We start from the raw sequence: 11975 nt of genomic DNA, 5'->3' as shown, positions 1-11975 counted from the left end.
CCGGAATTCTTACTGGTTGGTAGGTGATCAAATACTTCTGTCATGCAATAAAATGCTAATTAATTACTTAAAAATCATACAATGTGATTTTCTGGATTTTTGTTTTAGATTCCGTCTCTCACAGTTGAAGTGTACCTATGATAAAATTACAGACCTCTACATGCTTTGTGAGAAGGAAAACCTGCAAAATCGGCAGTGTATCAAATACTTGTTCTCCCCACTTTATGCTCCAAATGCAATTCTGAAGTCTATACATCCACAGTGCGACTTGGTGGGTCAAATTAACTCATTATTGTATTTAGTTTAATTTGTATAACAACATTCCAACCTTGTTTAGCATTACCTAGTCTAGTCCAATTGTGGCATGATTCCACTATTTTCATTCGCTTGCATCAATTTCAAGTCGGACTTTTATTTTGAAAGCGAACCGCCGATTCCATTATTGCTGCTCACGTTGTGGTTCACACCAAACACGTAGTGACGTGAGTGGGCAAAAACGGTGAAGGAGGAGCGCCCCACATCGGACAGTAATCAGCACAATTCCGGAGAAGAAAAAAAGTTAACCTACCCAATCTATGTGCGATATTTGGTGAGACGAAACCCCACCCACTCTAGTGGATGCAGGCAACAACACACACATGCTGTTTTCACTTTTTTCATTACATTTTATTTTCTTTCAGATATCGATTTATAAAATTATAGTAGTTTAATCTGTCATGACAACAAAAATACTTGCCATGAAGAATTCAGTGTTCTACGGACTGAAGACTCTCCAAAGCATCCATGCGAGGAATTTTAGGTAAGAGAAGTAACGTTAGTCAGAAACGTTGGCTAGCTAGCACGCGGATTAATTGGCAAAGTGTCAAAAGTGAGCTCAGCTGTCAAGCAAAGTAGTTTACAGTACAGTCTATTTCCATCGTTTAACATTCAGAGTGTCACAGTATTTGTTGTCGTGTTTTTGAGACTTGTAAATGCACATTTTTGAATGGGGAGTCTGTCTATTTTTCATCCTCTTGTCATTTGCAGCATTGGAGCACTAGCTCTGGGTCCGGTCAACCTCAAGGGTCGCAGTTTCCTGACTTTAAAAGATTTCAGCTCAGATGAGATCAAACATCTTCTATGGGTGTCAGGTGACCTAAAACACAGGATCAAACATGAAAAACAGGTACAGTGAGGATCCATGTCACTAACAGAAGTTTTAATTTCAAATGGAAGATTTATAATGCAATGCCGATCTGGTTCAAGTGAAATAACGGTCACTTCTATTTGCAGTACCTTCCTCTTCTTCAAGGGAAGTCAATTGCCATGATATTTGAGAAGAGGAGCACCAGAACTAGAATGTCCACAGAAACAGGTGTGAGTTACATTTGTGTCAGGGTATGGTCTATCTACGCTTTTGGAGTAGAGAAATACCAAAATAGCTCCGCCACTCATGTTGGGTCATGCAATCACTTAGGGAGTGGTTCAATTAAAAGTCATTTCAAAAGCCTCTTACATCATTGTGGATATTTAAGATACAGCAAATACAAGTTCCCACATAGCTTTTGTGCTGTGATTTTAAATGTGTGGGTGCATTGGAAAGTTCAGTTGCACTCTTTCATGGGGTCACAACTCTGAATGGGTCAGGAATCAGGACTAATGCAGAACACAATGAAACTGCTGAAAAGACACTCCCTCCATGTGGCAAAAATCTAACTCAGACTCACTTCTCCCTACTATTTCATCTTGCTATCCTCACATTTTTATCTATCTCAACCACATAGTTTTCCCCTGTTTTGTAAAGAGGAACATTGCATTGCAGATAGAAATGCATGATGCATGGACACAACTGTCTTCCATGTGGAATATGCAATTACTTTCTATCAGCAATAGTAACATTTAGTGTGTTTGAATAAGCCCGTTATCATGTGTACTTCCTGCAGGTTTTTCTCTGCTGGGAGGACACCCCTGTTTCCTCACGTCTCAGGACATCCACCTGGGAGTGAACGAGAGCAGCACAGACACAGCCAGGTCAGTCGGTCAGCCAAGGCCACAGCAATGGCCAACTTTTTGCTCCTTGACTACACCAGGCTATCATCACCATTGGAATCAAACTTTATAGTGTGTGTGTGTGTGCAGGGTTCTCTCTGGGCTGTCAGACATAGTCCTGGCACGGGTGAACAGCCACACTACTCTGGAGGAGCTGGTGAAGGATGCCTCCATCCCCATCATCAACGGCCTGTCTGACCTCTACCACCCCATCCAGATCCTCGCTGACTTCCTCACCCTGCAGGTACTTAAGCCTAACAAACAGGGATGCAAACTACTCACCTTTCGGTGAAATTCACAGTTTTCAATCCAAAATAGGTGACCTACGGGATTTGTGTAGATCCGAGGGGGGGCTTTGGATGACTACTGGCTGGATGCAAAAGAGTGATCCGTGTTTGGAGCAATACTGGCTGGATCCAAGGCTCAGCCAATTGTTCACATAACAGCAGAATGCAGGACGCGGTTGAAGAGAGAAGAGACAACCAATTCACTAGTTACAGCATCAGTGCGCCTCTGGAAAGAGCAGAGAGAGGAAAGGCAGTTTGCCAGTACAGCAGCGCATCCCCTGAACAATACCGACGAGGTAAAGTAGGTGAGACGCCTGACCACGGAGACGGGATGAGAAGGTGAAGCGTACTTCATGAGCTGTAACCGAAAAACAACTGGCATTTGAAAAGTTTGAGGTGAGGGAGAAAGTGTGGTGGAACAAGTATTGTTATCATTGTTAAGCATCTTGCTAGTTGGATCAAATTCTCCGTTAGCTAGCCAGAGAAATGTTGAGCAACATTAGCCAACTTAACTGATCAAATAATTGAGTTTATGGTGTGAAAATTAGCTGGCTCATAAAGTCAGACAGCTAACGTTACATCATCAGATGAGCTAACGTTAGTAACCTAACCAATTCGCTATAGTATTAACAGGTATACGACTCCTTGCCGTTCCTCAAGTTATAACCATTGTATATTATACTTAGTTACTTATTTAAATAAAATATATATTTATTAAATAAGTATAATATACAATGGTGTGTGTAATCAGTAGTGTAAGTGAGTGTTTTGCATGCATGAATGTGATAATGCAGGGTGTTGAAAGGTCCTAAAGCAAACAACCAAAAAAAACACCATGAAACACAACTAAATCTATAAAGGTGTCTGCATGGAGAGAGTCTCCTCCATGAATGGGGAAGTGGTGTATTTATCCTGGGAGACACCGGGCCCAGGTGTTTCCCATGTAGCTGACGACCCTCCCAACTCCGCCCACCAGCATCCTAATAAGGAAACCACAAAGAGAGAATACGGCAGACAGAGTGGGAGGGTCGTCACACAATCTGTGTGAAATGTTAACTAGCTAGCTAACGAACTAACTACAATCTGTGAACTAATGTTTTTTCTACAGTATGTGGTTCATTTTCAGAATGAGAAAATTTTGTGAAAATGAGGTGTTGCATGTTAAACAAGTGGATTCAGGGATCAAGTGTAGCTGGAGCTGAGCCTGGTTTAAACTGGATGCCACTATAGAGGTGAAAGGAACACCACACTTTCCCCCTTTCTCACTTTTTCAATACAGTGCATGAAAAGGGTTATGTCAGGTGTTCTCTGCCTGAAAGAGATCAATTATGCCAACAAAGGGTATCATGCTCTGCTGGCACATTGTAGAACAGATGTCCACAGGCAGAAAGTGTACAATGTAATAATGTGCAGTGTAGCCCAAAGATATTGTATTTGTTGTGTTGAACTTGACAGTAACGTGTGTGAGTGATGGGGGATTATTTTTATAATTTACCTATTTTTTTCACCCCAATTTCATGATATCCAATTGGTAGTTACAGTCTTGTCTCATCGTTGCAACTCCTGTACAGACTTGGGAGAGGCAAAGGTTGAGAGCCGTGCATCCTCCGAAACACAACTCAACCAAGCCCCACTGCTTCTTGACACAATGCCCATCCAACCCGGAAGCCAGCCACACCAATGTGTCAGAGGAAACATTTACACCTGGCCACCTGGTCAGCGTGCACTGCGCCTGGCCCGCACGGGAGTCGCTAGTGCGCGATGAGACAAGGATATCCCTGCCGGCCAAACCCTCCCTTACCCGGACAACGCCACCCCATGGGCCCTCCACCCGGGAGGCCCCTGAGGGGGGATTATTTAATGTTTTACTCTGTGAACATTGTTTTTGCACACGTAGCCTTGTGCACTTGATCAATGTCTATTATAGTGGCCACAATAATAGAGCAAACAGAATGGCTGTTAGTTTCATTCAATTTTTCCCCAAGTGCAATATTTAGATGTGTGTGGTCACAAGCCTTCTATTATAAAGGCTGTCATGGCTAACTGCAATATTAGTGTACTGTTTTTTTCTCAAGACTTGTGTCATTTGCAGTAAAGTAGGCAACAAATAACATTGGATTGCTTTCTTTAAAATGTTTAGCTGTGAGTTAGGTTCACATTAACCACTTTTTATTTTTCACACAGAGACTGATCATGTAGATCTTATTCTTTGTTGTTTAATTAGTTAACCTGCATTTCCCCCTAGCAGGGATTTTTTTGCATGTTTCAGTGCACAGAAAAAGTGTCACCTTTTTGGGCCCTCAGCAGTTTACATCCCTGAACAAGGTATCAGATATAGACGGGCGAAGCTATAAGGACACTCCTGACCTGTAAAACAAAAACTGACCCTAACCTTAACTATGCAAGTCAGTTAAGAACAAATTCTTATTTAGAATGACGGCCTACCAAAAGGCCTCCTGCGGGGACCTGGGAATTTAAATAAATAATAAATACAATATAAATATAGAACAAAACACACATCACAACAAGAGAGACAACACTACGTGAAGCGAGAACTAAGACAACAACATAGCAAGGCAGCAACATGACAACACAGCATGGTAGCAACACAACATGACAACAACATGGTAGCAACACAACATGGTAGCAGCACAAAACATTATTGGGCGGAGTCAACAGCACAATTGTCAACAAGGTAGAGACAACAATCGCACACAGCAGCCAAAACTGTCAGAGTGTCCATGATTGAGTCTTTGAATGAAGAGATTGAGATAAAACTGTCCAGTTTGAGTGTTTACTGCAGCTCGTTCCAGTCGCTAGCTGCAGCGAACTGAAAAGAGGAGCGACCCAGGGATGTGTGTGCTTTGGAGACCTTTAACAGAATGTGACTGGCAGAACGGGTGTTGTATGTGGAGGATGAGGTTTGCAGTAGATATCTCAGATAGGGGGGAGTGAACGGGTGTTGTATGTGGAGGATGAGGGCTGCAGTAGATATCTCAGATAGGGGGAGTGAACGGGTGTTGTATGTGGAGGATGAGGTTTGCAGTAGATATCTCAGATAGGGGAAGTGAACGGGTGTTGTATGTGGAGGATGAGGGCTGCAGTAGATATCTCAGATAGGGGAAGTGAACGGGTGTTGTATGTGGAGGATGAGGTTTGCAGTAGATATCTCAGATAGGGGGAAGTGAACGGGTGTTGTATGTGGAGGATGAGGGCTGCAGTAGATATCTCAGATAGGGGAAGTGAACGGGTGTTGTATGTGGAGGATGAGGTTTGCAGTAGATATCTCAGATAGGGGGAAGTGAACGGGTGTTGTATGTGGAGGATGAGGTTTGCAGTAGATATCTCAGATAGGGGAAGTGAACGGGTGTTGTATGTGGAGGATGAGGTTTGCAGTAGATATCTCAGATAGGGGGGAGTGAGGCCTAAGAGGGTAAATAAGCATCAACCAGTGGGTCTTGCAGTGGGTATACAGAGATGACCAGTTTACAGAGGACTATAGAGTGCAGTGAAGTGTCCTATAAGGAGCATTGGTGGCAAATCTGATGGCCGAATGGTAAAGAACATCATGCTGCTCGAGAGCACCCTTACCTGCCGATCTATAAATTATGTCTCCGTAATCTAGCATGGGTTGGATTGTCATCTGAATCAGGGTTAGTTTGGCAGCTGGGGTTAGGACCAAATGAATGTATTTCAATTGACTGATTTCCTTATATGAATTGTAACTCAGTAAAATTGTTGCATGTTGCGTTTTATATTTCTTTTGTATATATTTCCACTCTGATTTTGGAATAATATTGTGAAAATGATGATAATGTCCTTTTAGTGTAAGAACTGTTTGAAAAGACCATCTGAAATGTCTGCCTGTTTTGTTGGGATGGAGTTTTGGCCTACCATGGTGACATCACCATGCTGTAAATTAGTTCATAGACAAATAAGAACCTCTGTCAATAACAGCACCTTTTCAGTTTTCCCCTCCCCACTAAGACCACTTCCAGAGAGTCCTAACAAAATTCTTGGTTGAGAAATTGCCATTTACTAAGCTATTGTAGTTTTATTTTTTTACCATTTTAATTAATTAAAAAAATCACAGTAAGGTACTTAATTATTACCCAGAAATGATTTGATATTGAGATAAAAACAACTGCATTGGCCCTTTAACCCCAACCCTAACCAATTCTGTAAATACCGTTTTGCAGGTTATGAGTGTCTGTATAGCCTTTTCCGACTGTGCCAGATTCAAAGTGGCGCCGCTCTGTGTTTTACAGGAGCATTATGGTTCGTTGAGTGGGCTGACTATAAGCTGGATCGGAGATGGAAACAACGTGCTGCACTCCTTCATGATGACCGCAGCCAAACTGGGTGTCCATCTTAGAGTCGCCACGCCCAAGGTCCACATTCTCCCCTACCCATCGCTCCCTTTTCCTCCTTTATATAGCAGTTTATTTTTAGTGGCCCGTGACATGTACTGGGGCTCTCTGTAACTTCACTCTCAGGGTTATGACCTGTATAGTACTGGTAGTTGAGCTCTAACTAACCCCATCACTGTATAGTACTGGTAGTTGAGCTCTAACTAACCTCATTACTCTGTATAGTACTGGTAGTTGAGCTCTAACTAACCTCATCACTCTGTATAGTACTGGTAGTTGAGCTCTAACTAACCACATTACTCTGTATAGTACTGGTAGTTGAGCTCTAACTAACCTCATCACTCTGTATAGTACTGGTAGTTGAGCTCTAACTAACCTCATCACTCTGTATAGTACTGGTAGTTGAGCTCTAACTAACCACATTACTCTGTATAGTACTGGTAGTTGAGCTCTAACTAACCCCATCACTCTGTATAGTACTGGTAGTTGAGCTCTAACTAACCTCATCACTCTGTATAGTACTGGTAGTTGAGCTCTAACTAACCTCATCACTCTGTATAGTACTGGTAGTTGAGCTCTAACCTCATCACTCTGTATAGTACTGGTAGTTGAGCTCTAACTAACCTCATCACTCTGTATAGTACTGGTAGTTGAGCTCTAACTAACCTCATCACTCTGTATAGTACTGGTAGTTGAGCTCTAACTAACCTCATCACTGTATAGTACTGGTAGTTGAGCTCTAATTAACCTCATCACTCTGTATAGTACTGGTAGTTGAGCTCTAACTAACCCCATCACTCTGTATAGTACTGGTAGTTGAGCTCTAACTAACCTCATCACTGCATAGTACTGGTAGTTGAGCTCTAACTAACCTCATCACTGTATAGTACTGGTAGTTGAGCTCTAACTAACCTCATCACTCTGTATAGTACTGGTAGTTGAGCTCTAACTAACCTCATCACTGTATAGTACTGGTAGTTGAGCTCTAACTAACCCCATCACTCTGTATAGTACTGGTAGTTGAGCTCTAACTAACCTCATCACTCTGTATAGTACTGGTAGTTGAGCTCTAACTAACCCCATCACTCTGTATAGTACTGGTAGTTGAGCTCTAACTAACCTCATCACTCTGTATAGTACTGGTAGTTGAGCTCTAACTAACCCCATCACTCTGTATAGTACTGGTAGTTGAGCTCTAACTAACCTCATCACTCTGTATAGTACTGGTAGTTGAGCTCTAACTAACCTCATCACTCTGTATAGTACTGGTAGTTGAGCTCTAACTAACCTCATCACTCTGTATAGTACTGGTAGTTGAGCTCTAACTAACCTCATCACTCTGTATAGTACTGGTAGTTGAGCTCTAACTAACCTCATCACTCTGTATAGTACTGGTAGTTGAGCTCTAACTAACCTCATCACTGTATAGTACTGGTAGTTGAGCTCTAATTAACCTCATCACTCTGTATAGTACTGGTAGTTGAGCTCTAACTAACCACATTACTCTGTATAGTACTGGTAGTTGAGCTCTAACTAACCACATTACTCTGTATAGTACTGGTAGTTGAGCTCTAACTAACCCCATCACTCTATAGTACTGGTAGTTGAGCTCTAACTAACCTCATCACTATGTATAGTACTGGTAGTTGAGCTCTAACTAACCCCATCATGCTGCCCTGCCTCCCTCTCAGGGTTATGACCCAGACAGCAGCATCATTCAGGAGGCACAGAGACTCTCCAAACAGGTGAGAATTTCTAGACTTATGGCGTCAGACTCTTTATTAGGATTGTATTACCTGGTTATTATTATTCTGATCGATACTAATGGTGTCAATACCAATAGCACAATGTCCTTCATTTTGTCTGCTGTGTGTCAGCATGGGACCCAGTTTCTCCTGACCTCTGACCCAGTGGAGGCAGCTCGAGGCAGTAACGTCCTGGTGACAGACACCTGGGTCAGCATGGGCCAGGAGGAGGAAAAGAAACAGAGGATCAAGGACTTCCTTGGCTACCAGATCACCATGCAGGTACATACAACAGTAGACTCAAAGTGAATGAATTGATGAGTATTCTCTTGCTGAATACTAACCCTCCCCCAGGCAGCCCCCCTACCTCTAACCCCTTCATGTATGTGCCTGATGACTCAATCATCATGTCTCCTGGTTATGTCCACCCCAGACAGGAAGTGTGGCAAAGCCAGACTGGACCTTCCTTCACTGTCTCCCACGGAAACAAGAAGAGGTGGACGACCAGGTGTTCTACTCCCCTCGCTCACTTGTCTTCCCTGAGGCTGAGAACAGGAAGTGGACCATCATGGTAAACAAAGCTGTGTACAGTAACAATATATAGTTAAATGTGGACTACTAGTAGTATTTGAATGAAGTTAAAATTGCCTTTTTAGGAATTCAGTCGGGGTCTCAACTTACTGTTGAGAGTTAGAATAGTAGAATAAACGAGATGCAATTTCGAAATGTGGTTGTTGTGTCACCCCAACAAAAAATTACTTAGGCCCCCAAAAGGCTAGGGTCTGCTCTGACTGCATTTGTGGATATAGGGGCAGCAGGTATTCTAGTGGTTAGAGCGTTGGGCCAGTAACCGAAAGGTTGCTGAATTGAATCCCCGAGCTGACAAGGTAAAAGTCTGTCGTTCAAGGGCACTACTGTTCCCTGGTAGGCCGTCATTGGAAATAAGAATTTGTTCTTAACTTACTTGCCTATTTAAATAAAGGTTAAATCATTTAAAAAATATATGTAATATGGATGTGGGTACACAGACCCACCAGCCACTGTGGCCTCATGAGTTCAGTTTTATGGCCCTCACCCCATTCAAATTGTGCCTCTTTATTCTCAAGGAGAGATTCTTTCTTTCTCTTCTTTTATTTGTGCCTCATGCTCTCTTTCTTTAATTCTTTATTGCTCTCCATCTCTGCAGGGTCTGATGGTCTCTCTGCTGACTGACTACTCCCCCCAGATCCCCATGCCCAGATTCTAACTCTATCCCTACTTGCCAAAGGTATCCTAAGTTAACAGTTTTGTAATACTACAAAACAGCGCTCGGTCAAGTACTTGATTGACTTTGTAGTCTGCCAGGTACATTGGAGCCTGTTTTAAAAGTGCAAACTTAAAATGTGCACTTAATGCATGAAAGTATTTTACAAATGTATTTGAACCAGGACTGAATCTGAGAGAATAAAAGCTTGTTTCTTTGTATTGGACGTGTGATTTGTATACACAATTCTAGTTTAAGATATTAGGAATTGATTTTGGGGTTACAAACAAATAAATAAAAGTACCTCAAAATGAACAGGCGTGTTTTCTGTCCTAACACTACTTTCTTAGTTTACCAACAACTGCAAATTTGACCAAGTCTTTGGGAGAAATGCTGCGTTCCATGTGGTACACCACAGAGATAGCTAGCATGTGCACCTAACGTTACCCTGCTCAGATTTGGCTGGGAAGATCACATTTATCCTTCCACATACAGGTTGCATCCAAATATACAGAATTACAATGTCATGCACGAATAAAGTTTGTAGAATGTAGGAAATTTAGTACACCATTTGCAACAGTAGTCGTGTAGACAAGAAAAGATGGGTCTAGAAGCACAAAACTTGCTTTGCGTCTAGATCTGTCTGACCACTTTAGGAAGTGCTAATATTTAGAAAATCTGTTTTTTGTGGTAACTAAAACAATTTTATGCTAACTCGTTTGCAGTCCCTTTAGAATTGTGTGCTATGCTAGCTTGCTGGCTAGATAGAGGTTTGCTGGTTACTTTGCAACAGAAGTTAGCTTCTGTCATCAACTACTGTTGTGTTGTTGTATTTTGCCTATTCCATTGTTTGTAGAATTTAATTTGAATATAGTCCGGGAACAGACACAATGTGGACACATTTAAATGGAGACACAAGGCGTGTTCGGAATTTCATGATCACAACTCCATTATCAGAGTACAAAAGCTGCATGAACTGTCAAGTCTAGACACGTTACCACATAACCTTCACTCCAAATCAAAATTCAAAACCTACAACCTGGTTTGGGGCGGAATTACTGAATCACCTGGAAGGATTACAACTACCAAAGATGATTATTCCAACACTTTACAGCAAATGCTCTGGAAAACAACAGAAACCTGAAAACACCATCCAACCTGGTACTGAGTGAGTAATGTTTAGTCTGAAGCTCTATTTTATTTCCAAAAGCCAAGAAGAAAAATACATTCAATTACTTTATAAGGACTGAATACTAAATTAAGGCTGCCAAGCTTGATACAACTTCAAGTAGCACTGACGTGTCAGTCAAGTGAGAGGTGTCAAAGTCCTTCAGCCCAACAATGGCAGGAGAGTCACACAGTCTACTCAAACCAAATGGAAAGGCCTTAGAAGCTGCCTCCTGCTGTTCAGAGGTAATGAAAATACAGTACCCTGTGTATATAAAGAATGATAAGGCAAGAAAAGATCACAAAATGAAGCTCCTTATGGAAAATCAAGAGACACTTTTTGCTGACTATTATAAAAATGGGAACATCAGCAACCTCATCTTCCACACAAACCACCCCCTGGCATGGCACAGTGCTATATTAGCCCACTACTCTGTTAAAAGGAGGGGTGTTAACGAGGGTTGAAAACTCAGGATACTAGACAACGAGGACTCTGAGTCAGCTAATATAAATCTCTATAGGTCTGGAACAGTAATGGTACAGGGCAACAACAAACAGTTTCAGCTGGACTTTCACCTAATCAAAGAATTAGTCCAGCAGGAGAAGCTCTCCTTTGAGAAAGATACCCCCACCCCGAGCGGGTCAGACCAGACCTCTTCATTATATAACGCCACAGACGAGCAACCCCAAGCGGAAAGTCAACCTCCCAGCACAGTACTACCCCCTCATTGAAATTAAGGATACATTTACCCAGCTGGAGGTAAGGCAGGTGGAAATGGAACAGCAGGTGAATACACTCCAGTCAGCATAGACCCAGACAACAGTCTAGCACAACAACACCACCTTAACCAGACCCGGAGAGCAGGAGGTGGAGAGAGACGTATCTGCACTCTGGACTGTGGTGAGAGAACTTCAATATAAAAAGCAAGAGCAGGAGAAGAACAGAGCACTAGAGGAAAGGATCAGACTGCTGGAGGAGAGGGTGAGAGGGATGGCGTGTGACAGATCAACCCACTAGAGATGTGGCCACCCCTGCAGAGAAGCCAGCAGAACAGCCCACCTCAGCTCCCGACAAAAGTCTCAAAACCACAGCAGAATAGTCCACACCAGGCCCTGACCATAGCGTCGACATCAC

The 11975-nt window shown here is 42.4% G+C and overlaps 1 protein-coding gene across 2 annotated transcripts; it reads left to right on the top strand.

Annotated features, from left to right (window-relative positions):
- The first annotated feature begins 438 nt into the window (after nt 1-438).
- Nucleotides 439-9988, top strand: otc (ornithine transcarbamylase). Of its 2 annotated transcripts, XM_036975032.2 has the most exons (11): nt 439-589; nt 681-799; nt 1027-1165; nt 1273-1354; nt 1923-2010; nt 2119-2272; nt 6584-6706; nt 8377-8430; nt 8563-8712; nt 8864-9001; nt 9617-9988. In XM_036975032.2, the coding sequence occupies exons 2-11, from the start codon at nt 717-719 to the stop codon at nt 9674-9676; spliced, it is 1071 nt and encodes a 356-aa protein (XP_036830927.1). In that variant the 5' UTR covers nt 439-589; nt 681-716; the 3' UTR covers nt 9677-9988. The 2 variants fall into 2 exon arrangements, with proteins under 2 accessions (XP_036830927.1, XP_036830926.1); XM_036975031.2 differs by having other exon boundaries at nt 448-799.
- Nucleotides 9989-11975: the final 1987 nt, after the last annotated feature.

Source organism: Oncorhynchus mykiss, chromosome 3, assembly GCF_057628025.1.
Source record: "Oncorhynchus mykiss isolate SJ-2025 chromosome 3, ASM5762802v1, whole genome shotgun sequence".
NCBI lineage: Eukaryota > Metazoa > Chordata > Actinopteri > Salmoniformes > Salmonidae > Oncorhynchus > Oncorhynchus mykiss.
The sequence above is the reverse complement of the archived record's forward strand: the minus strand, read 5'-3'. Positions and strand labels throughout refer to the sequence as shown.